Source organism: Lissotriton helveticus, chromosome 6 (genome assembly GCF_964261635.1).
Source record: "Lissotriton helveticus chromosome 6, aLisHel1.1, whole genome shotgun sequence".
Lineage (NCBI taxonomy): Eukaryota > Metazoa > Chordata > Amphibia > Caudata > Salamandridae > Lissotriton > Lissotriton helveticus.
The window spans coordinates 113734840-113760096 of record NC_136067.1 but is presented as its reverse complement, the minus strand read 5'-3'; the positions used below and the strand labels follow the sequence as shown (position 1 = coordinate 113760096).

The following is a 25257-nucleotide window of genomic DNA, read 5'->3' as shown; positions in this document are numbered from 1 at the left end:
GGACAAGGTGGTGTAATCACCCTTTGCTTTAGATATAGTATACCTATATCTAACCCTAAAATGGACACACAGATCTCCTATCAGTCACTCCAATGGCAGGCCTTAACAATCCTGGAGGCAGAGTGCTTGGAATCGTGTGAGATAGTGCTCTGGCATGAGCTGAGCCTGTCTGCGGCTTTCGGGATCCATCCCTTAGCCGTTTCCATGATATCGCATACCATATACTCTTAAGTGCATTATAATCCTCGTGGTTATATGCCAACTCTGGTATCGCTTTATCAAAACATGTCGAGTAAGGTGTCATACGAATTGGAATACTAACCCCTCGCCAATTCTGGCGACGGGGTTAGCATTCCACCCCTCTAGAGGGACACGACATGTATGTAACCTATAACCCCGGTTAAAGTCAAACAGAGCCTCAGCTCCACAAAATGGATGCTGCCACCGAGACACAAGTCTGCCCTCCTGCTGCTGGGAGTCCTCCCAGAGCAGGAGATAAGGACAAAGGGTTTCCTGCCAGGGGCGGTGCCAGCACCGTCCCAGACAGGATTTTGTGTATCCTAGGTAGGCAGGGCTTCAGAGGAAGGTGACTGCAAGTGGCACCCCGGTGCTCACTGTGCATAGGCCGGCTGAAACCAGTTCCAGGGGCACTCCAGCCCCTGGCCTGGGGAAAGCCCGCCAAAGGAGAGGGGTGTAACCACCCCCCTCCTGGCAGTGCTTAATTTGTGCCGGTGCTTTCCGGTGCTTAGCACCGGCACTTAATTTACAGGGCCGGGTCTACAGCATCTCGCAAAGTTTGGCGTCACAGCAGGGGTGGCTGCGAAGATCACACTATGCTATGCCTCGGTGCTTCGAAGTGCAAGGCAATAAGCAGGCGCTAAGCAAAGCTAGATCACTGTTCCATGGATCTGTGTTTCTCGGTGGTGTCCCCTCTGTGTAACTGTGCCATTTCTCAGAGGCTGCTAGCTGGAGCCGGGCCCCCAGACTCGTAGTAACCAAATTGAGATAATTGCACGCTGAGAGGGGCCGGTGAACGGCGCTGTCGTGGCACGAGAATAAAGGAGGCTTGTCTCGTGGTCACGGGTAATCCTCTGAGCTCATTTGAATATCCGGCAGTGACTGCGATAAGAAGCTAATGGCCTAATGCACGATCAATGGTCCGAGGAGACACACACACGCCCCCCTCCGCCCAGGACCCCAAAGCCCCCGGGCCCCCAGCGCTTCCTCTTCAGAGTCAAGTTTACAGGGCGGGCGGGGCTACTCTCTGGCAGCGGATCCTCTTCCCTCAGCACCACCTATTTAAAATAATAAATGCACGGGGCGGGGGGCATCCTGACATCTCAGCAGCGATTGATCTGATGGAAAGTTTCCATTAGCAGCCCCCGGGGAGAGATTGACAGAGATCGCGTGTGGATTTACAGTCTGATCCGCAGGGTGGGATCTGATGAGCCCAGGAGGGGGGGACGCCATGCAGTGTATGGTTGGTATTGCTTTTATTAAATGTTGTCAGGGGCAAGCAAGGGCGGAGGATGCACACTTCCAGTTAGTACTTTCTCCTTGCGGGAGGGTCGGTTCCCGAACAATACTATTGAGAATGCTGCAAGCTCGTCTCTAACTGCTCTCTGCAGAGACAAGTATGTTCCTTATGAAATGCATCAAATACCAAGCTCTTTAAACTTGCACAGTCAAACCTGCTTTCTGCTACTGTTCCCTGGGTAGTGTCAGGTCCCACATTGACACATTGTTGCAGAGGCCATGTCCGGTCCACGCGCATTCTGTGACAGGATGTTGAATTTCCTGTCTGCCAGCCGGGCCCCAAGTCACCCAGGAAATCTCCTGGTGCATGGCCCAGAGTTAAAGAAGGAAGCGGGTCCGGGTCTTCACTTCTTCCTGACCTCGACATGTTCTATTGCTGTGCCCTGTCCAGGCAGAGCCCAACTTGTGCTGAGTCCGGCACCTCTGGGTCATAGTGAGAGCAGGTGGCACAGATTGAGGCAAGGTAGCATGGCTCGCTCTCAAACTCTGAAGAGGCAAGATATTTCCGTGCTGCAAAGCGAGTAGCTACTCTGCTGGCGTGGATCATTCCGACAGCTATAAAAAGATTTGGGTAAGTCAGATATTAATTTATTCATCTGCTACGGATGACATTTGGTATGTTTGTTACTAGAATGGGGAGGGGGCTCCAGCACGGCTTAGCGCCTTGGAAAATGGGCACACTAACGTTTTCTCTCTGTGCTGTAAATGCAGTGCCATCGAAGGTGGAAGTTTTCTCTAAAGTAACTAGCAGCTTTTATGATTTATTAGTGAAAAGTGTTTAATACCCGTGCTTGACAGTGGCACAATGAAGCAGCAGCCTTTATTTTCCCAGCGCAGAGAGACTTGCTATGTCAGAGATGAGGCAAGCGATTAATGTTCCCGCTGGAGAGAGGTCAGAGTTTTATCCAGTGGCCGTTTCAGTTTTTACTTTAACCATTGAGTAGCCCAGGGGGTTAATATGTCTACTGCAAAGAAAGTCTACCGGCATATTGTATTGTATTGAACTGTATTGTATGTGGATAGCTCAGTGGGTTGCAGCTTTTGTCACAGAGATCCCTTTGTTACATGTGGTTCAGCCGCAAATGAAGCTGAGTTTGTGGTGGAGGGTGCTGATTTTTTAGAAATTAAATAATCGCTTTAAAAGCACCTGCTGCAGAGTTCCAATTTCTTGTTGCTCAAATGAGTGTGATTTCTGATATGTGTCTATTTCCATTGAATTCATTTCATGATTTTGGTCGCAAGAAAGTGGCACACATTTAGTCATTGAATGACTCATAAATCCACTGAATGTATGAAAATGTCACACATAAGCGATCTGAAATATTAGCAGCTAGACTCAAATGGGTGCAATTTCTGCTACCTGTATGATTCCCTCGTCTTCATTGCTTGATTTTGCTCACAAGAAAGGGTCACTCATAGTGGGACACACTGGTGCCTCAGACAGTGCCAGCCTCAAGGGGCAGAGTCACAGAGGCCACAGAGTACCACACCTGGGGCAGGGGGCAGAGGGACAGAACTGGTGCCTCGCAGCCTCAGACAGTACCACCAGACTCAGGGGGCAGACGGCACACAGAGAGACATCACTGGGGGGGTCGCAGAGAGTGCTAGACTCAGGGGGCAGAGAGGCATCACCAGCGAAGCCACGGTGTGTGTGAGGGCCGCTAAGGTGGCACAGAGGGGTCTTAGGTCACAGTCACAAACAGTAAGAGACTCCGGGGTCAGAGAATGGTGGTGTACTTCGAGAGAACACACCCCCTGCAGCGGTGTCTGTTCCCACTTCCCAGGCTCCTGTTGAAATAGTCATGGCAGCTGAGGCCAGCCCTTACCAGGCTGAGCCCCGTGGCCCAGCCAGTGGTACCTCAGGCAGCAGGCCAAGGGAAGAAGTGCTGGCACTGGCCCTGGGCAAAGAGGTTCATCTCAAACTTCTGGCAGCGAGCAGGAGGGTCCTCGGAGGGGTGCAGCAGGCTCCAGAGGGTCTGAAGCAGAGAGGCAGAGAGAGGCTCTTAGCAGACAATGCTTCAACAAAAGAGGCAGCATAGCATGGGACTGTGGAGAGAGGTTCCTAGAACAGGGACAGCTTCCAGAGGGACCTATACCCGGGGGTGTGGACATGTCACAGGTGTTCTGATAACAGCAGTGCTGTGGGAGGCGACAGGCTGGGGCTATGGTAAGATGCTCCTATGCCAGGAATATTCAGGGCTGGGAGGGAAAGCCTGGGTTTGAGGAGAGAGCAGTACTGGGAAAGAGGTTCTTATTTTAGGAATCTTCAACTTAGGGAGGGACAGGCACAGGCTGGGGCTGTGGATGACTTGTGCAAATACTTCATTAGGTATGTTTAACTGCAGCTTCTCATGACATACAGTTAATTATTTGAGCCCAATGCACTCAGTGCATTTTACACCGCCTGGGTGTTGCTTCAGGACTGAGGAGGAGTACTTCTGTGGTATCTCTTTTAGTGAGTTTCTTGTGGCTGTAAAATCCCATTTACAGTGCTGTATTATCAGAACGTCGTGCTTGTCTAACCTGCCTGCAGCTAGGCAATAATGTTTTTTTAAGACAGATTGCATGTATGATTTGAGGCTGATGAAATATTGAGCGCTGGACACTAGCCTGGATGTACCTAGAAGTAGAAGTAGTAGGGTACCTCCTATCAAACCTTACTATGAGAAAGGCTCCCCTGTTGAAATTCATATCTCTTTTTGCAGTGCCAGTTGAGGAAGTGGGTGGAGCTAATAGAGAAAGTGGGTGGAGCCAATGAAGGAAGTGGGTGGAGCCAGAGAAAGTAGGTGTGGCCTCCGACAAAGATTTGAGCACCTGCACTTCATATTTTACAAATTAAGCACTGCCTCCTGGTCCCACCCATAGGGCAGGACTTAGTCGCGTGCCAGCCCCCTTCCCAGATAAAGGTAGGAGCAGGCCCCCTTCCAAATTAGATCATCTTTGGAATCAAGACACGACTTTCTGCGAAAGGACTTCAAGATTTCTTCTTCAAGATTCTCCCTTGTGGCTAAGGAGTAGTCACCCTGCATCCGCAGGCACCATCTTAAGAACACTGCGGTCTGCTGTAAGTCCTTCCTCCGGAATCCGACTGCCCAGCTCGACAAGACCCGGCTTCCCTGGCACCTCCGACCTCTACTCACCTCTACAGCCAAGCTGAGAACCGTGAGTGCGACGAGACCTCAAGGGACCGACTATTGCCAAGACTGCACGACTTCTTCACAGCAAGCCCGCCGAGTAATCTACTGGCGAGTGCTTTGGGGTCCGAGAAGCCCCGACCCTGAGCAGCTCCAGCACCGAAGAGCAGCCCCCCAGCATCTCCACGATCGGCGTGGGGCCCTTCTGCTTTTTGCTGCTCACCGCGTTGTTTGGCTACTAGCCCGCTGGCTTGTGGCCTTCTGAACGACGCCCGACGACATCACTGCTGCTGGTCTGGTTGCTCCAGACTGGCTCTTGCTCCCTTCCAGAAGAGGAGCACCCCGGACCCTCCTGGTCCACTCAAGACGCCATTTTGAGTCCACCGCGTGGGCTTGAATTAGCCAAGGCTTTGTTGCCCAATCCTGGGTTCTTCGACGCCGACAGCTTCATCCATCGTGGGACAGCTCGCCCCTCCATCCTGGTCGCCGACAACGCCTCCTGGTCCGTGAGATCTGCAGAGCACAGCGTCGCCCACTCACCTAGTCGAGGTGACTACCATCCGGTGCCCTCCTGGTGCCCCCTGACTACTGGCTAGTAGTCACGAACTTGGTCCCCTCTGCTTTCAGGTGTCATCCATCTTCCAGATCCAGGCTTGGATCACTTCGAACTCTCTTCACTGGTCGCCTGCCAGCATCTTTCTTCCAGGCTCCTGGTTCGTCAACGAGGATTCCCGACGTCTTTTGAGACATATGCAGCTGCAGCCCCTGGGCGAGGTAACTTCGGCATTTCGGTGCCCCAGCATAGCCTCACTATCCAAGGGTCAGGATCCACTTTCGTTTTCTCCCTACCAGGTCGGGTTCGCCCGTGAACACTAACTGTAACTTTACTAGCTATCATAGACTTTGTCCCGCATCCCGCGTGAGAGTGCACACTCTGCACCCGAGTCCCCTGGGCCTCCTAGAAGTAATCTAACGATTCTATAGTCAAGTCCTAGCGATTCCAAAGCCTATTAGTACTGTACTTACCTGCTAGTAATTTCGCATTCCACTTTCAGAGTATATGGTTTTTCGTGCCCCTCGGGCATTTGTATATACTGTGCTAACTTAAGTATTTTCGTAAGAGTTTTGTTGTGTGCTTAGCTCCCTGACTCATAAAGAGTTCAGGGTAGTCTTGTTATAAATAAATACACTGTTTATTTTCATAACAACTTGTGTGGTGTCCTTTCACTGGGTGTTCAAGGGGTAATGTGATGGTAAAACAGCTGGCTTAACACGCCCTCTAGAGTCTAAGCCTTCGACTGCTCGTATCCATGCTACTAGGATAGCTGGTCTATAAGGTTGACTTACAACCAATCATCAATAAGGGTTGTTTGGACTGATATATAGTGATCACTAGAATAGTGAGCACTGCACATCAGGCCAACTTCTCACATGTACCATGTAAATGTTAAACGGATTTGAGGAAAGAACTGATTCTTGTCGAAATCCACATGAGAAGTGTGCTGGTTCAGGTGTGAGTTCCCAAGTTTTTACCAGGAATTACCTGTTGCCCATGTAGGGTGAGGACCAATTTAGAACATTTCCTTTTTAAGACTATTATGTATTCTAGGGTTGGTTAAGTCTACTGTGATCTATTGTGGCAAATTCTGCATTTAAGTCATTAAGTATAATTAGGCAGGTCCCTAACTGTAATCCTTATCGAGGATGTGACCCAGTACTTTCAAGGTAGTGGTTTCAATGCTATAGCATACCCTTAGTCTTGAATAAAGACTAGCTGGTCGACTTGTCTTGCTTATTTGATAGGCAAGTTGGTTTGCTGCAATTCTTTTTTTTATGACATTCCCAAGCCAAAGGAGCAAGTAAACTGCTAGAAAGGTATCAATGTTGATGGATTGACATGTTTTGTTAAGGATTGTTTGACTGGACTGTTTTTTAGTGATGAGAGAAAGGTTCCTTGAGAGAATGATGTGGTTAGTACCTTACTCCATGACACCTGGAAAAGGTGGAAAGTCTTATTTGCTATTGAGGTGTTCTAGTGACATCATAAACAATTAGTCCCAAGTCTGAACGGCTATTAATTGCCACAGGAACCCAGAGTTGGCAATACAGAACAACATTACATCTTAACTGTTATGTATTTTAGATATTTATTTTGTGGGCGTTAGCTATAAAAAGCCTCCTTCCACAAAGCACAGCTAATATGGGCACAGATTAGAATGCCTAGAGTGTATCTTTTAAGACTAAGCTAGTGAAGAAACTGGACAATGGTGATGGTCAGAGGATCGATGTACTTAGGTGGCTACGTAGGATTAAGGACTTCCTGAATTTGCCAAATAATTGGCAGATTCAACAAAAGGTTGTTTCTAGCTCCAATTGATAAATATTACAGGCAGAAAATGTGCAGCACAATTTTTCATTTTTGGTGTAAAATTTAAATAACATTTCTTCATAGTTGGGTCCACCACCTCTTAAGGATTAGAGCCCCGTGTTGGGATGGAAATGTCCCCTGCATGGTATGCATTCATGTTCTTCTGCATTGAGTGCCCAACTGCGAACATCTGGTATCCTGGTTTTCGTTTCTGGCCCTGGTGCTGCACTAATCTAGCATGTGAGCAAAGGCCTAGGATTGTTTCTTGCCATTAGTGTGGTCCTAGACCTGTCCTTAGATCTGGAGAGACACACAAACATATTATCACTGCAGACAATAAACTAATGTCCTTGAAATAGGTTTAGTATATAAAGTGGTGGTGGCAGCGAATAATGTTTTGTGAATCCATAGTTGTGGCCGGACCTTTTTTATTTGAAGTGGAGGACTACTCGCCCACTTGTGTAAAGCTTCACTTGCGCTTATCAGACTACAAGCGCTAACATCCCAAGTGCACATGTTACATGGCTGCTTATGCAACCTGCTTGATATATCCATGGCGTGTGTGAGTGAGCCACATTAATGGAGGCCTGTGGGATTTATTTTTGATATGGCCTTTTGCACTAGATGGTGAGCTTGTTGTCCCTGACAGTGGAAGTGCATTCCTAACATTTCTGAATCTGGAAGGAGGAGGTCTAAACATTAAAGTCCAAGGAGAGGACACTAGGTGTGAGAAGTTGGCCTGATGTGCAGTGTTCACTATTCTAGTGATCACTATATATCAGTCCAAACAACCCTTATTGATGATTGGTTGTAAGTCAACCTTATAGACCAGCTATCCTAGTAGCATGGATACGAGCAGTCTAAGGCTAAGACTCTAGAGGGCGTGTTAAGCCAGCTGTTTTACCATCACATTACCCCTTGAACACCCAGTGAAAGGACACCACACAAGTGTTATGAAAATAAACAATGTATTTATTAGAATCACAACAACCCTGTACTCTTTATGAGGACAGGGTGCTAAGCACACAACAAAACTCTTACGAAAATACTTAAGTTAGCACGTTATACACAAATGCCCGAGGGGCACGAAAAACCATATACTTAAAAAGTGGAATGCGAAATTACTAGCAGGTAAGTACAGTACTAATAGGCTTTGGAATCGCTAGGACTTGACTATAGAATCGTTAGATTACTTCTAGGAGGCCTAGGGGACTCGGGTGCAGAGTGTGCACTCTCACGCGGGATGCGGGACAAAGTCTATGGGAGCTAGTAAAGGCAAAGTTAGTGTTCACGGGCGAACCCGACCTGGTAGGAAGAAAACGACAGTGGATCCTGACCCTAGGATAGTGAGGCTATGCTGGGACACCGAAGTGCCGAAGTTACCTAGCCCAGGGGCTGCAGCTGCATAGGTCTGAAAAGACGTCGGGGATCTCGTTGCCGGACCAGGAGCCTGGAAGAAGGAAGTTGCTGGCAGGCGACCAGTGAAGGAAAGTTCGTTGGATCCAAGCCTGGATCGAGGAAGAAGAAACCTGAAAGCAGAGGGGACCAAGTTCTTGAATCACTAGCCAGTGATTAAGTGGGCACCAGGATGGCACCGGGCGAAGTCACCTCGACTAGGTGGGTGGGCGACGCTGGCTCTGCAGATCTCACGGACCAGGAGGCGTTGTCGGCGACCAGGATGGAGAGGCGAGCTGTCCCACGATGGATGAAGCTGTCGGCGTCGAAGTTACCCAGGATTGGGCAACAAGCCTTGGCTAATTCAAGCCCACGCGGTGGACTCAAAATGGCGTCTTGAGTGGACCAGGAGGGTCCGGGGTGCTCCTCTTTTGGAAGGGAGCAAGGGCCAGCCTGGAGCAACCAGACCAGCAGCAGAAATGTCGTCGGGCGTCGTTCAGAAGGCCACAAGCCAGCGGGCTAGTAGCCAAACAACGCGGTGAGCAGCAAAAAGCAGAAGGGCCCCACGCAGATCGTGGAGATGCTGGGAGGCTGCACTTCGGTGCTGGAGCTGCTCAGGGTCGGGGCTTCTCGGACCCCAAAGCACTCACCAGGAAATTACTCGGCGGGCTTGCTGGAAAGAAGTCGTGCAGTCTTGAAGATGGCCGGTCCCTCGAGGTCTCGTCACACCCACGAATCTCAGCGTGACTGATGATGCAGGTAGAGGTCAGAGGTGCCAGGGAAGCCGGTTCTCGTCGAGCTGGGCAGTCTTGATCCGGAGGAGAGACTTGCAGCAGACCGCAGTGTTCTTAAGATGGTGCCTGCGGATGCAGGGTGACTACTCCTTAGTCACAAGGGAGAAATCTTAGGAAGAAGTCTTGAGTTCCTTTCGTGGAAAGTAGTTTCAGGATTCAAAGATGATCTGATTTGGAAGGGGGCCAGTTCCTACCTTTATCTGGGAAAAGGGGGCTGGCACGCGACTAGGTCCTGCCCTATGGGTGGGACCAGGAGGGGGGTGGTTACACCCCTCTCCTTTGGCGGGCTTTCCCCAGGCCAGGGGCTGGAGTGCCCCTGGAACTGGTTTCAGCCGGCCTATGCACAGTGAGCACCGGGGTGCCACTTGCAGTCACCTTCCTCTGTAGCCCTGCCTACCTGGAATACACAAAACCCTGTCTGGGACGGTGCTGGCACCGCCCCTGGCAGGAAACCATTTGTCCTTGCCTCCTGCTCTGGGAGGACTCCCAGCAGCAGGAGGGCAGACTTGTGTCTCGGTGGCAGCATCCATTTTGTGGATGCTAAGGCTCTGTCTGACTTTAACCGGGGTTAGGGGTTACATACATGTCGTGTCCCTCTAGAAGGGTGGAATGCTAACCCCGTCGCCAGAATTGGCGAGGGGTTAGTATTCCAATTCGTATGACACCTTACTCGACATGTTTTGATAAAGCGATACCAGAGTTGGCATATAACCGCAAGGATTATAATGCACTTAAGAGTATATGGTATGCGATATCATGGAAACGGCTAAGGGATAGATCCCGAAAGCCGCAGACAGGCTCAGCTCATGCCAGAGCACCATCTCACACGATTCCAAGCACTCTGCCTTCAGGATTGTTAAGGCCTGCCATAGGAGTGACTGATAGGAGATCTGTGTGTCCATTTTAGGGTTAGATATAGGTATACTATATCTAAAGCAAAGGGTGATTACATCACCTTGCCCCAGCTGTCAAGCAGCCAGTTGTGTCAGATTTGGATGGCCAGCCAGGGGTGGCATAATACATGCTGCAGCCCCTGGTAGGCCCTGGGTACACCTATGCCCTGGGTACCTAAGGTACACTGTACAGGGACTGACAAGGTGACTCAGTATCCAATTAGATATGTACCTAAGGTACATGGAATCCATTTTACAGAGAGAGCAGTAGGCCTGGGGTCCTGAATAGCAGGGCCCCAGGTCAACTAAGTCAGAAAACCAGCAAAACACCAGGCAAAAAGTTGGGGACAACCATAGTCAGGGATCTACCTTCCTACATAACCCCCCCCCAAACGAAAGGAGATAAGGCTAGCCTTGCCAGGTAAGCCTATATTGCCTGAGTGGCCATATAAGGAAGTACCAGCACTGGCATGGTTACCCCCTATCTCAAGGTCCACTAAGCAATCCCTCACCCTAAGGGTGTCTGAGGGTCTCCACCATAGGGAATCTCTACCTGTGGTGTGTTTTGGCAAAGTAACAGGCTGGTGCTGAAATGGAGTACTGAAGTGAGGCTCCACTAATTTTGGGCTCAGCTTCCTCCAATCACTACCCACCATAAAGGCCTTTCTTTCCAAGACTGAGTTGTTTTGGGCTCTCAGGGTCAACCTCTGGCTACCTACAGCTGGAGATTGGGTCCCTCTGTTTGGCTTACTGGAGGGACAGGTCAGGTCTGGGGCCCTCAGGTCCCAAGTTTGGCTGTGCCCAACAGTGTCCATCTGTGGGAGGTCCCTAACTAATTTTAAGGGGGATCCCTCAGGAGTGTGTTTTATTTTCACTTGGCTAGGACTACTAGCTTCAGTGCCCTTAATCTGCTGATTGGGGAATTCTTTTGGACAGGGGGCCCTTTGGGGTCCAACACTGGCCTCCCTGACCTCTACAGCCCTGGGCTGACTGAGGCAGGGTAGAGAGGGGCAGGTTACCTGCTCCAGACTGGGTCCCACCTTGGAAGGGTCCACTGACATCAGGGGCTCTGCCAGGCTAGGCCTGACTACCTCTGGGGCAGTTCCTTCACAAGGGGTCAGATCAGTTCCCTGAGGAGGCTGATCCTTTCCTAAAGTCTGGTGGGAGGGAGATTTCTCTTCCTCCTCAATACTCTCTGTCTGAGTGGAGTGATCCATAGTTTCAGGCTTCACAACACTATCATCTGTCTGAGTTTGAGCTGTGGCCATCACAACTCTCCCAACCTTTTCAGGAGGGGGCTCAGTTTGGGTGTGGGCTGTGACCATCACAGCCTTGACAACCTGTTCTGGGAAGGAAGTTGTCTGAGATTGGGCTGTGACTGGCACAGCCCTCCTGACCTGTTCAGGGAGGATATCTTGGACTGGGGCTGTGGCTATCACTGCCCCACTAACCTTACCATGGATGTTTACCATTCTAAAATGGGTTTCTTGCTCTACTTCAGCCCAGGTTGAGAGCTCTAAATCATTCCCCAGTAGGCAATCTACAGGCAAGTTTGGTGACACTGCCACTCTCTTGTGGCCAGTGACACCTCCCCAGCTGAGATTGACCACTGCCATGGGATGATCTCTCTGCACTCCATCAATATTGGTTACCTGGTATGTGGCACCAGGTAAAAGTTGCCTTGAGGGGACTAGACTCTCAGTCACCATAGTGATGCTAGCCCCTGTATCTCTATAGGCCTCAACTTTTATACCATTGATGAGGGGCTCCTGTCTGTACTTGCCCAAAGTGTTGGGACAAGTTGTGAAGTTGGCAAACCCCATGCCAGTCTCACAGACAAGAGTATCTAAGTTTGGGGACCTGGTTAGGCCAGAGTCCCCAGGAACTCCCAAAGTAAATGCACCCAAATTCTTGGGGGCACTCCCACCACCTGGGGGATTACTACTAGTAGTAACAGGAGGTTTGGGAATGTTACTTGGGGGTATGTTCTCCTTATTGTTATTCTTTGGGCAACTGCTGTCAGTTTTCAAATGACCCACCTGTTTACAGGGATAACAATAAGGTTTCTTCTGGTTATTAGAAGGATTCTGGGACCCACCCCCCTCAGAGGATTTTTGGGGCCCTGATGTGGTTTGATCTGGAGATTTATTCCCACCCTTCTCTTGAGGCTTGGTTGATTCCTTTTTCTGGTCACCACCTTGGTTCTTGGGCCTAATCCTGGTTCTGACCCATTTGTCTGCCCTCTTACCCAATTCCTGTGGAGAGGTCAGATCAGAGTCTACCAGGTGCTGGTGTAATAACTGGTTCTGACAATTATTTAAGACTTGCTCTCTCATAATAAGATTATACAATCCTGTGAAGTCAGTAACCTTGCTACCCAGTAGCCAGCCTTCCAAAGCCTTAGTGGCACAATCAACAAAGTCAGACCAGTCCTGAGACTGGGTTTTCTGGGTGTCTCTGAACAGCAACCTGTACTGCTCAGTGGTTAAGCCAAACCCATCAACCAGTGCATTTTTCAGGACCTGGTAATCATTAGCATCCTCCACTCTTGTAGTGAGGAGCTTATCTCTACCTTTACCATCAAAGGAGAGCCACAGTATAGCTGCCCACTGACTCTGGGGAATGCACTGCACAGTGCAGGCCCTCTCCAGAGCAGCCATCCATTTCTGGATGTCATCCCCTTGCTTAAAGGGGGGCACTATCTTAGTCAGGTGTTAAGTATCTAAACCCTTCTCTCTATCTCTTGGGAGATTGCTGCCACCAGTGGGAGCTAACCCACTCATCTGCTGCTCCCTTGCCAGGGCAAGCTTCTCTTTGGCCAGGGCAATTTCTTCCCTTTCAATCCTCAGTTCAGCTTGTCTCATCCTAGCTTCATGCTCCCTTCTCTGAGGGGAAGTAAATCTCCTCTGTGGAGGATTCCTTCTCCCCTGAGAAGAGGCATTAGAGTGCAGAGATCTATTGGAGTCCCTAGAAAGAGATCTATCTCTCCTAACTCCAAGGTTAGGCCCACTTCGGGTTAGTACTGGGGGTCCCCCAGATCCTAGCCCAAGTAAGTCTAAGTTGGCCCTGGTTAGCCTTCTGACTACCTCAAGACCTTTGTCTACCTCATCCCCAGAGAGTTCCTCTTGATCCTCCTCCTCAACTGCAGTAGCAATGTTGGGGAGATCTGGATCCCCAGAGGTTCCCTCTAAGGCTGGCATGTTCTCATGTAACTGAGAAAGCTTTCTGGCATCATATGTCTCTAAGAGACCTATCAGAAAGGGAATGGTGGGGTTAGACCCCTGCTTCAGTTTTCTGGAGACACAGATCTGTCTCATCTCCTGGAAACTGAGAGCTGCATATCTTGAAGTGACCTGTGGAGGGTCAACACTGACCAGGGGAGTCTCAGTAGAATCTCCCTGGGTAGACATGCTTTTCTAGTGAGGTGTAAGTGGTGCACTTACCTACACTATATGTTTGCCTACTGATCCCTTGCTAGAGTTGTAGTTTAGGGTGTGCTAAGCCCTAGGAGCTACAACAGCTGGTTCAGTAGAACTCAGAGTATTCTAAGCTAAGTTATATGTACCTTTAGTACTTATGTGATCTTTCACAAGATATTCTTAGGGCATGTGTGGTAAAACAACAGCAAGCTCAAATCCCACCGCTGCTCACCAATGTGAGAAGTTGGCCTGATGTGCAGTGTTCACTATTCTAGTGATCACTATATATCAGTCCAAACAACCCTTATTGATGATTGGTTGTAAGTCAACCTTATAGACCAGCTATCCTAGTAGCATGGATACGAGCAGTCTAAGGCTAAGACTCTAGAGGGCGTGTTAAGCCAGCTGTTTTACCATCACATTACCCCTTGAACACCCAGTGAAAGGACACCACACAAGTGTTATGAAAATAAACAATGTATTTATTAGAATCACAACAACCCTGTACTCTTTATGAGGACAGGGTGCTAAGCACACAACAAAACTCTTACGAAAATACTTAAGTTAGCACGTTATACACAAATGCCCGAGGGGCACGAAAAACCATATACTTAAAAAGTGGAATGCGAAATTACTAGCAGGTAAGTACAGTACTAATAGGCTTTGGAATCGCTAGGACTTGACTATAGAATCGTTAGATTACTTCTAGGAGGCCTAGGGGACTCGGGTGCAGAGTGTGCACTCTCACGCGGGATGCGGGACAAAGTCTATGGGAGCTAGTAAAGGCAAAGTTAGTGTTCACGGGCGAACCCGACCTGGTAGGAAGAAAACGACAGTGGATCCTGACCCTAGGATAGTGAGGCTATGCTGGGACACCGAAGTGCCGAAGTTACCTAGCCCAGGGGCTGCAGCTGCATAGGTCTGAAAAGACGTCGGGGATCTCGTTGCCGGACCAGGAGCCTGGAAGAAGGAAGTTGCTGGCAGGCGACCAGTGAAGGAAAGTTCGTTGGATCCAAGCCTGGATCGAGGAAGAAGAAACCTGAAAGCAGAGGGGACCAAGTTCTTGAATCACTAGCCAGTGATTAAGTGGGCACCAGGATGGCACCGGGCGAAGTCACCTCGACTAGGTGGGTGGGCGACGCTGGCTCTGCAGATCTCACGGACCAGGAGGCGTTGTCGGCGACCAGGATGGAGAGGCGAGCTGTCCCACGATGGATGAAGCTGTCGGCGTCGAAGTTACCCAGGATTGGGCAACAAGCCTTGGCTAATTCAAGCCCACGCGGTGGACTCAAAATGGCGTCTTGAGTGGACCAGGAGGGTCCGGGGTGCTCCTCTTTTGGAAGGGAGCAAGGGCCAGCCTGGAGCAACCAGACCAGCAGCAGAAATGTCGTCGGGCGTCGTTCAGAAGGCCACAAGCCAGCGGGCTAGTAGCCAAACAACGCGGTGAGCAGCAAAAAGCAGAAGGGCCCCACGCAGATCGTGGAGATGCTGGGAGGCTGCACTTCGGTGCTGGAGCTGCTCAGGGTCGGGGCTTCTCGGACCCCAAAGCACTCACCAGGAAATTACTCGGCGGGCTTGCTGGAAAGAAGTCGTGCAGTCTTGAAGATGGCCGGTCCCTCGAGGTCTCGTCACACCCACGAATCTCAGCGTGACTGATGATGCAGGTAGAGGTCAGAGGTGCCAGGGAAGCCGGTTCTCGTCGAGCTGGGCAGTCTTGATCCGGAGGAGAGACTTGCAGCAGACCGCAGTGTTCTTAAGATGGTGCCTGCGGATGCAGGGTGACTACTCCTTAGTCACAAGGGAGAAATCTTAGGAAGAAGTCTTGAGTTCCTTTCGTGGAAAGTAGTTTCAGGATTCAAAGATGATCTGATTTGGAAGGGGGCCAGTTCCTACCTTTATCTGGGAAAAGGGGGCTGGCACGCGACTAGGTCCTGCCCTATGGGTGGGACCAGGAGGGGGGTGGTTACACCCCTCTCCTTTGGCGGGCTTTCCCCAGGCCAGGGGCTGGAGTGCCCCTGGAACTGGTTTCAGCCGGCCTATGCACAGTGAGCACCGGGGTGCCACTTGCAGTCACCTTCCTCTGTAGCCCTGCCTACCTGGAATACACAAAACCCTGTCTGGGACGGTGCTGGCACCGCCCCTGGCAGGAAACCCTTTGTCCTTGCCTCCTGCTCTGGGAGGACTCCCAGCAGCAGGAGGGCAGACTTGTGTCTCGGTGGCAGCATCCATTTTGTGGATGCTAAGGCTCTGTCTGACTTTAACCGGGGTTAGGGGTTACATACATGTCGTGTCCCTCTAGAAGGGTGGAATGCTAACCCCGTCGCCAGAATTGGCGAGGGGTTAGTATTCCAATTCGTATGACACCTTACTCGACATGTTTTGATAAAGCGATACCAGAGTTGACATATAACCGCAAGGATTATAATGCACTTAAGAGTATATGGTATGCGATATCATGGAAACGGCTAAGGGATAGATCCCGAAAGCCGCAGACAGGCTCAGCTCATGCCAGAGCACCATCTCACACGATTCCAAGCACTCTGCCTTCAGGATTGTTAAGGCCTGCCATAGGAGTGACTGATAGGAGATCTGTGTGTCCATTTTAGGGTTAGATATAGGTATACTATATCTAAAGCAAAGGGTGATTACATCACCTTGCCCCGGCTGTCAAGCAGCCAGTTGTGTCAGATTTGGATGGCCAGCCAGGGGTGGCATAATACATGCTGCAGCCCCTGGTAGGCCCTGGGTACACCTATGCCCTGGGTACCTAAGGTACACTGTACAGGGACTGACAAGGTGACTCAGTATCCAATTAGATATGTACCTAAGGTACATGGAATCCATTTTACAGAGAGAGCAGTAGGCCTGGGGTCCTGAATAGCAGGGCCCCAGGTCAACTAAGTCAGAAAACCAGCAAAACACCAGGCAAAAAGTTGGGGGCAACCATAGTCAGGGATCTACCTTCCTACACTAGGTTCTATAGAAATTCAGTTTCTCCATTTGCTGAGCCAGGACAGTTTTCACCAGACTTTCAGGCTTCAGCCAGTAGGGGTATATTCTGTCCATTTCCTTTCACCTGTCTTTTTCTTTTTTAAACTGGGTTGTTTTACAGTTTTGTAGTCACTGTTATTTCTAGTGGTTATATTTCTATTTAAAAGTAGTTTCTTTTTTTAAACTAAAAACTAAATAGCCAAAAATTGGCAAATAAAGCCTTTCAACAGCTGCTTCATTTTCTTTCTAAAAAACATGATTATATCCATTGTTATTTCTATTTAGTAAAAAACTGCTCATGGATCCCAGGTACTGGCAGGACAATTCAGTGCCTAGGACTATAATGAAGCTTGACCTAGAAAAGAATCATGGGATCTTTGACATAAAGATGAAAAAACATCCACCAAAATGCAGTGGGTACATAAACATATTGTTAGGTGCGAACTAAGGACAAGTATCACAACCTTACAATTGACACATAGAGGCATCCTCATAATACTAGAATCCTTCATGTGTGGGTTGACTGGCCCTTTCAGGGAAACCTGAACTCTAAACCTTCAGAACTTAACCAGATTCTGAACTTGAATGATGGTTCGGCACACTGGAATATCACAACATGAATTAACAAAAATAATCAAAGATGAGAACTACCATCACTTGGCAGAGCTGCTCGCCCAAAACGGATAACAGCTCGCATCTTATTTTCATGAAGAAATAACGCTGGTCTGTCAGAACTTCCCCGGCAGCCAATCTAAAGGGAAAGGAAAGAGAAAAGATATTGTAAGACTACAGTAGCAAAAAATCATCAAGAGTTAGGAATTAGTAGAATGGCTATACAGTATGTGAACCCAATATGTAGGTACTTAAAATCAAACATTCAACAGGTAAATTCAGTTTTAACTATTTTCAATGGTTTCATAACTACACATATCATGACCCATCACATACATCCCGCTGATCAGTGAGAAAGTGCTTTACTCCTAGGAAAACTATAAAAGATTCATATACATCTTCACTCCCAATCTCACTATGTCCCTCCTTCCTCCCGTTCATGGACTCAAGATAAGCGAACCCATAGAGACACCATTTCCAGCTGTCATCGGAATGTTAACTAAGGAGAAATGGATCAAGCGAGCAGTGCCCCCGCCATCGTTTTTAGGTCTTCCGTAGGCAGTGCTTGAGCTATCTCTTCCAGACCTGCTGTATTCAGGATAAGGGCATGAAGCTTAGCCCACATTCCGCCCATCTTTTTAATTGGCTCCTGTCACTGTCCTTTGTCAATGGTGGTTTTTCATTGGTCAATAGGTTTAGTAGTCCCTCCTTAGTACCGGCTTTTCTTTACATGTAGCCGCCCATGAGGACACCCCCTTTTATATGTGTTGCCACTAAGGACGTTTTACTTATAGCCTCCAAGCACTATTTTCTTTAATGCCTTTCTTCTGTGGCAGGCAGGCCACGCTATCCCGCAACTTTTTTATTTTGTTTTTGGTTGTTGTATTTAACTGTTCCAGTCCAACTGTGCTCCTTTCATCATTCTCTCATATAAAGGCTCAGCCTTGGCCGGAGTTAGGCTGGCTTGCCGAGGCCTCCTTATCCCCTCTTCCTGGGCCTGGACTGTTTTTTCTCTCGTTCACTACCTCCTCCAGACTGGCTCAGCCTGTCCTGGCTTTCTTTTCTCTCGACTCCCTGATTCTCCGGCTAGCAGCCCACCACACCTGCTGCTCATGTGATGGCTCTGTCAAAAGGCCTCCCACTGAAACCCATTTCTCCTTTTTGGTGGGGATAAAAAAATCGGTTCCACAGAGGAGGCTAAGTGCATTTCTTGAGCACGCCACACAACGTAGAAAATAAGGAGAATCATTCGTCAGAGTCTTTCGATGTTGCTCAGTTTCCTGTGTCAGAGACTCGTGGGCTGGGGCATGGAGGTGGGGCAAATTAGCACCATTACGGGCTCTTCTCAGCCTAATCGGACGCAGTATGAGGCGGCTTCACAATGCCATTCGCGAAGGGGAAATGCCATATATAGTGCAATCAGCCCCCTGCCCAGCAGCCGCGGCCCGTGAAGGTAAGAGCAGTGGGGCCAAGTGGGGGAAGGGGGGGGGGTAGGGGGGGGGGAGAGAATTCGTCATACGACCACGAGGGAAAGTTAATCATGTTTTTAATTTTCCCTTGTGGTCTTCTGTTGAATTTCCCCCTGCTACCAAATCGGGCCCACCACTCTTACCTGCACGGGCCGCAACTGCTCCACAGGTCTATGCGCAAGGCACAATAAAGGCCGTGATGTGGCAACGGTTGGAAAATATTATCGGTAGGGTCAGATTTACAATAGTTGGATCGGGTTGCATTTACATTTTGTTATCGCATGCCAAAGAGTTCCCGTACTACAGGGCATTCCATTCTATTGTACATGCCTCTTTTACCTGTGTCATATTTGTATTGCTACTGCCGCTTTGCCCTAGATATAATTTCTCCTACAATGCAGCTACCATTCAGCACTGAATGCTCAGCTACCGTGGCATTCAGGCTCAATCAACAGAGATGCAGAGAACATGATTACTTCCCAGTTATGTTATGTTATGTTATGTTAATAACTTTTATTCGGCGCACAGCTGCCCCAGCGAAGGGGCGTCCTGGCGCCTGTCCAGATACCACAACACAACAGATCAGAGCCGGGGAAAGAGGAGATCAATTGCCAGAAGCGAACAGGTGGGTTTTAATAGCGCGCCTGAAAAGAATAAGACTATCCAGGGCACGGATGTGTACAGGGAGAGAATTCCATAGGTCAACTGCCAGAACGCGAAAGGAGCGCCCTCCCATCCTACTCAGTCTGAACCTAGGCTTAATCGCCAGGTGGTGAGATTCAGACCTGAGGGAACGTGTGGGCAGATACGGAGCAATAAGGCCCGCAAGGGCAGGAGGGGAGGAAAGCTTCAGAATCTTAAATGTCAGACAGAGAGCCTTAAATTTGATTCTCTGTCTGACCGGAAGCCAATGAAGGGAAGTCAGAACAGTGGAAACAGAACACCGCCTCGGAAGGCCCACAATGGCACGTGCAGCAGCATTCTGCACAATCTGAAGCCTAGAAGCCTCAGCCTGGTTCACTCCAAGTAGCAAAGCGCTCCCGTAGTCTTGCTCCCATCTGCCGGACTCCACTTCCTGGGTCTTCGAAAACAGCAGAGGCTGCTCGAACATAGTTGCCCAAATACACACTGCTCATGGACATTCACGGGTTCAATTTCAACCGGATTGAAATAATAAATATTTTGTACACAGCATACTTAGGAATCTGCTTTAAAGTGAAAGAAGTTACAGGATTTCATTTTATATATTGGGATAAGACAAACTAAAAGTGCATTCCCATCGCATTAATTGAAGCACTTTAGCGCAGTAAATGTTGGCATCTCATGTATATACCTTGCCCAATGGACGGAAAGCTGCCAATCTTCTCAAAAAATACAAATATTTTTTCTTGTTTATGTAGGGAACACCACCAATATCTCTAACTTTAAAAAATGTGAGACCGATTGCATTGCAAATGGTTGTTTATTTTGAGAATGGTGTGAACTGGGAAAGAGTCTCAGGGATGAGACATAGCACTTTGAGATATTGTGGGCAGGTGATTTCTGGACAAGAGTGTGAGTAACGATATCAGCACCATGGATACTCATTAAGTGCACTGAAGGTGTGTAGCGGTGAGTTTGAGCAAAGTGAGTGAATGCCTAGGAGTATTACTGCTGTTGTGTTCATAGTCTTCCGATGCATGCACTCCTAGTGTCCACTGTGACGAGCACTTCAGACCCGACCTCAGAGACTAAGACGGCATCAGCCACCATGCCAGTGTGGAAGCAAAAAGCCAGGAGTGTTTGAACCTGTTGAAACCATCGTGATTCCGCCGAGACCAGCTGGTGAGCGAGTTAAAACACCATGGAACGATCGTGGCCATGCCGAAGGCGACGTTTAGCAGTACATTGGGTGCTGTTTCGCATTCATTTACATTACGGAAAGTCAATACATAATTTTGTTTTGCAAAATACAACAAGCAAAGGAGAGGGTGAGTAAATAACACAGAAATCGAATATGTATAAAGAGCATCATTTAAAATCTGTCTCTGGAGTTTTGAAGAAACCCAGAAGGTTTGGATGTGAAGTGCGGCTCTACTCCCAGCACATCGATATGACATCATCTGCCCCGTCTTACGAGCAGTTGTGAGACTGAGGAGTGCGGCACTCACTGCCAGGTCTGAGGTTAGCAGCGACTTTCCAGATCTAGAAGGTCAAATTCTCATTCAAAGAATTTTATCTGCTCGTTCAACAAGCATTTACAATGCAATAGGTCTCGCAGCATTAAAGTTTGAGTTACTGGCATTGTAAATGACAATGCTTTGCATACATTTTTTTTTTATTTGCAATTGGTATATAAACATTGTTTGTGAATTGTTAGCTGTTGCTTATGCTAAGCAAAGTTGCCAGTAATATAGAGTACAGTCTTGCTTGTTATAAGCATGCTGATTTAAAGCGCTCTGATACCTGCGGGTAAAGTTTGCGCTACATAAAAGTGAAAACGAATAAATAAATTTAAAAAAGCCTACCTGTACCACGTCCGTTCTTATTCTGTGATGCCACACATCTTTGGGTCCCTGTACTTATTAACTGCACCGGGCTGTGGGAAACCTCCATGGCAGGAACAATGTGTTGCGGGGCAGACACGGGCAATGTAGCCACTGTCCTGTGGCTGCACCGCGGGGTAACAGTGTAGGGGCAGGAAGGCAGGCAGTTGGTAGTGCTGTGCCATAGCAGTGTAGTTCTCTGTGTATGCTGGGCATGGGGGTTGCTATTGGCTGACAAGAAGTGGTGAGGAGGTGCCGGTACGGTATGCATGCTTCCTGATCTTGGGCAGGAGACAGGTAAAACAAGTGATGCTGTGGCATTCAGTGATGCTGTGGTAGCGCATAGTTATGCTGGGGTGCCCCTGAGTGATGCTGTTGTGGTGTGGAGTGATGCTGTATGCTATGTTATGTTTTGTTTTGCTATCCTATGTTTTGTTATGCTATGCTATGTTTTGCTATCCTATGCTTGGATTTGTTATGCTATGCTGTGTTTTGTTATGCTATGCTATGTTTTGCTATGCTTGATTATGCTATGATATATTTTTGTTATGCTATGCTTTGTTTTGTGTTTTATTATGCTATGCTTTGTTTTGCTATGCTATGTTTTGTTATACTATGCTCTGTTTTGTTGTGTTTGGTGTGCTATGTTTTGCTATGCTATTATATGTTTTGTTTTGCTATGCTGTTTTGTTGTGTTTTACGCTATGCTACGTTTTGATATGTTTTGCTATGTTTTGTTATGCTATGTGTTGTGTTTTGCTCTCCTATGCTTTGTTGTGTTTTGTTATGCTACACTATGTTTTGTTGTGTTTTGCTATGCTATGCTTTGTTATGCTATGCTAAGTTTTGTTATGCTATGCTTTGTTATGCTATGCTAAGCTTTGTAATGCTACGCTATGCTGTGTTTTGTTATGCTATGCTATGTTTTGTTATGCTATGTGTTGTTGTGTTTTGCTATCCTATGCTTGTTTTGTTATGCTATGCTATGTTTAGTTTTGCTATCCTATCCTTTGTTTTGTTATGCTGTTTTGTCGTGTTTTGTTATGCTATGTTTTGTTGTGTTTTGTTATGCTATGCTATGTTGTGTTGCGTTTTGTTCTGCTATGCTTTGTTGTGTTTTGCTATGCTATGTTTTGTCTTGTTATGCTATGTTTTGCTATCCTATGTTTTGTTATGCTATGCTATGTTGTGTTATGCTATGCTATGTTTTGTTATGCTATGCTATGCTGGTGAGGGTGTGTGAGGGCGTTTGAGGGTGAGGGGGTGTGAGGTTGAGGGGATTGAGGGGGTGTGTGGGGGTTGAGGGGGTGTGTGAGGGTGAGGGGGTGTGTGAGGGTTTATTTATTTATTTATTTACTTATTTATGCATTTTCATATAGCGCGGACTTTACCCGAAGGTGTCAGAGCGCTTCACAATAGGAACAGAACTGATACATGAGAACATTACAAGTGAACAAAACACAAAAGCAAACGTTACATTAAATGACGCAAAAATGACAATCGTGAGCCAACAAAATACAAGAGGTAGCAAACGGTGCATTACAAAAGTGACAATCGTGAGCCAACAAAATACAAGAGGTAGCAAACGGTGCATTGCAGGAGGAAAAAGTGACGTGTGCAGGTTACAAAAGCGTAAAAAATAAACATAGAGGTATAATACTGCAATATATTGAGGACACTCAAGCACAAGAACAAACGTTACGTAGGCACTGGTGGCACTTGTGCAGGTATCGAACAAACAAATGTGAGAGGTAGAAAACAGTGTGTTGCAAGAGAAAGTGACGGGTGCATGTTACACACGAGTCCCAGACACAGGTAGAAGGATAATACTGCAATAAAAGACAGACTCTCAAACCACAAGAACACACTGGGAAGACACTTCCATAGTCATGTAAAGTAGATTTTTCAGTAATTGAACGGCTTCCTTCAGATAATGGAGAGGGCATGGATTACATTTGGAAATGTCGTTGAAGAAGGAGAACTTTGAGGTCAGTTTTGAAGGCCTTGGAGGAGGTGGTGGTCCGGAGCTGAGGCGGAAGTGAGTTCCAGATTCTCACTGCGCTGCCTGAAAAGGATTGGGCCATCGATCTCTCCTTCGTGAAAGTGGGAGGTTCAAGCAGTAGATTTTCCGCATTTCATGATGGTCTAGAGCCTCCAGAGAGTTTCAGTTTATTCGCCAGGTAGCGCGGAGAGGAGGAGTGCAAGGCTTTGTGGGTGATGCAGGCAGTCTTGTAGATAGCTCAAGCCTCGATGGGAAGCCAGCGGAGGGTGGATAGCATGGGAGTGATGTGGTTGCTTCTTTTGGCACCGTAAATGAAACGAGCTGCTGAATGTAGAACAGACTTAAGGGGGGATAGGTGGGATTTGGGGAGGCCAGTCAGAAGAGAATTGCAGTAGTCCAGTCTGGACCAGGGTTTTAAGGTCATGCACCGGGAAGAAGCGACGAATCCCCCAAAGAAGGCGCAGTTGGTATCGGGCAGACTTTGCAATTGAATTAATGTGGGAGAGTAGATTGAGTTTTGTGTCGAGTATGACACCAAGGGATTTTGCGCTGTCGACAATGATAGGTTTATTGTTCAGCAGATTCATCTGGTCCATCCATGATTGCACCGGGGGAGGAGAAAGTGAGGAGGAGAGGAGGAGGAATTCATTTTTGGAGGGGGTTCAGAATCAGTTGATGTGTTGACATCCAGTTATGAATGGAGTCGAGGGTAGAGCTTAGGACAGAGAGATCGTGAGTGGAGGCAACCTTGAGGTAGATTTGAGTGTCGTCAGCGTAGAGGTGATAGTTGACCCCAGATTTACTAAGGAGATTTCCCAGAGGTTCCAAATAGAGATTGAACAATGTGGGTGCAAGAATAGAGCCTTGGGGAACACCTTGACCCACCGCCAAAGGAGGTGAAAGACTGTCCGCTATTTTGATCATTTGGGATCTATCAGAAAGGAAAGAAGCAAACCATTTAAGCACAGTGCCCTCCATGCCCATTCTCTGTTGAAGGGTGTTGAGGAGGGTGTTGTGGTTGACAGTGTCAAAGGCTGCCGAAAGGTCAAGGAGAATTAGAAGACAAGACCCCCCCTGAGTCTAGTATTCGCAGCGCGTCATCAATCACTTGCAACAGGGCAGTTTCAGTGCTGCAGTTTTGGATGAAGCCGGACTGAAAATTGTCAAGAAGATCATTGTCCTTGATATGACGAGAGAGTTGTTTCGCAACACATCTTTCTGTGATCTTCGCAAGAAAGGGTAGGTTAGTGATGGGGCGGAAGTTGTTGAGGTCATTCGCATCCGCAGTGGGTTTATTAAGCAGAGGGGTGACCTGCCCAGTTTTGAAGGGAACAGGAAGGGAGCCTTGACAGAGGGAGAGGTTGACCAGAGTGGTCCAATATCGAAGAGAAAGGGTATAGAAGTCAATGGCAATGGCACTGGGGATGGGGTCGAGCAAGTTGTTGGAGGGCTTTGTTTCGAGGATGCATTTTAGGAGGACATCTTCAGAGATGGGGTCGAAGTTCTGCCAGATGGCTAGTGATTTGCGCTCCTCTGGAGGGGTAGGATGAGCGACCTGAACCACAAGTGATTTCACTTTTTCGTCAAAGAATACAGCGAAATCAGCAGCTTTCTTTGTAGAATCCTCCAATTTGGAGGTTGGGGGAGAGTAGATAGAGTTCTTGATGAGATCATATATTTTTTGGGGTCTATTTTTGGCTGAGTCAAGGAGGGTTCTGAAGTGTGCTGCTTTCCCAAGGAAGATGTGCTTGTGGTACACGGATCTTGCTGAACGAAGCGTGGCCAAATTATCAGTGGAGGGTGCTTGCCTCCATTGTTTCTCCAGGAGTCTTAGGTGCTTCCTTTCTTCATATAGGGATTTGCTGAACCAGGGTGCTGAGGGAATGGGCCTTTTCTTTTTGCTTTGGAGAGGAGCGACGCTATTGATTTCGACTGCAAGGACTGAGAGGCATTGTGAGGTGAGATCATCAACATCTAGGTTGGGGTCTAGCCTTGGAAGTGACAGCAAAGCTGATTCACAGAGGGAAACAGTGTCAATATTTTTAGCGTCACGGAACCAGGAGGTAGCCCTCTTAGGTTGGCCAAGAGTACTAGAGTGTGCTAGGAGAAGAGAGAATGG

General features: G+C 48.2%; 1 protein-coding gene across 5 annotated transcripts in view; it reads right to left on the bottom strand.

Moving 5' to 3' along the window:
* The window catches only part of LOC144762305 (exportin-5-like), a 2106094-nt gene that overhangs the window by 1660181 nt on the left and 420656 nt on the right, over nucleotides 1–25257 (bottom strand). For all 5 annotated transcript variants that reach the window (XM_078647454.1, XM_078647456.1, XM_078647455.1 and 2 more), the window contains exon 9: nucleotides 17182–17281. In XM_078647454.1, the coding sequence (XP_078503580.1) occupies nucleotides 17182–17281 (100 nt within the window). The remainder of the gene's footprint in view (nucleotides 1–17181; nucleotides 17282–25257) is intronic.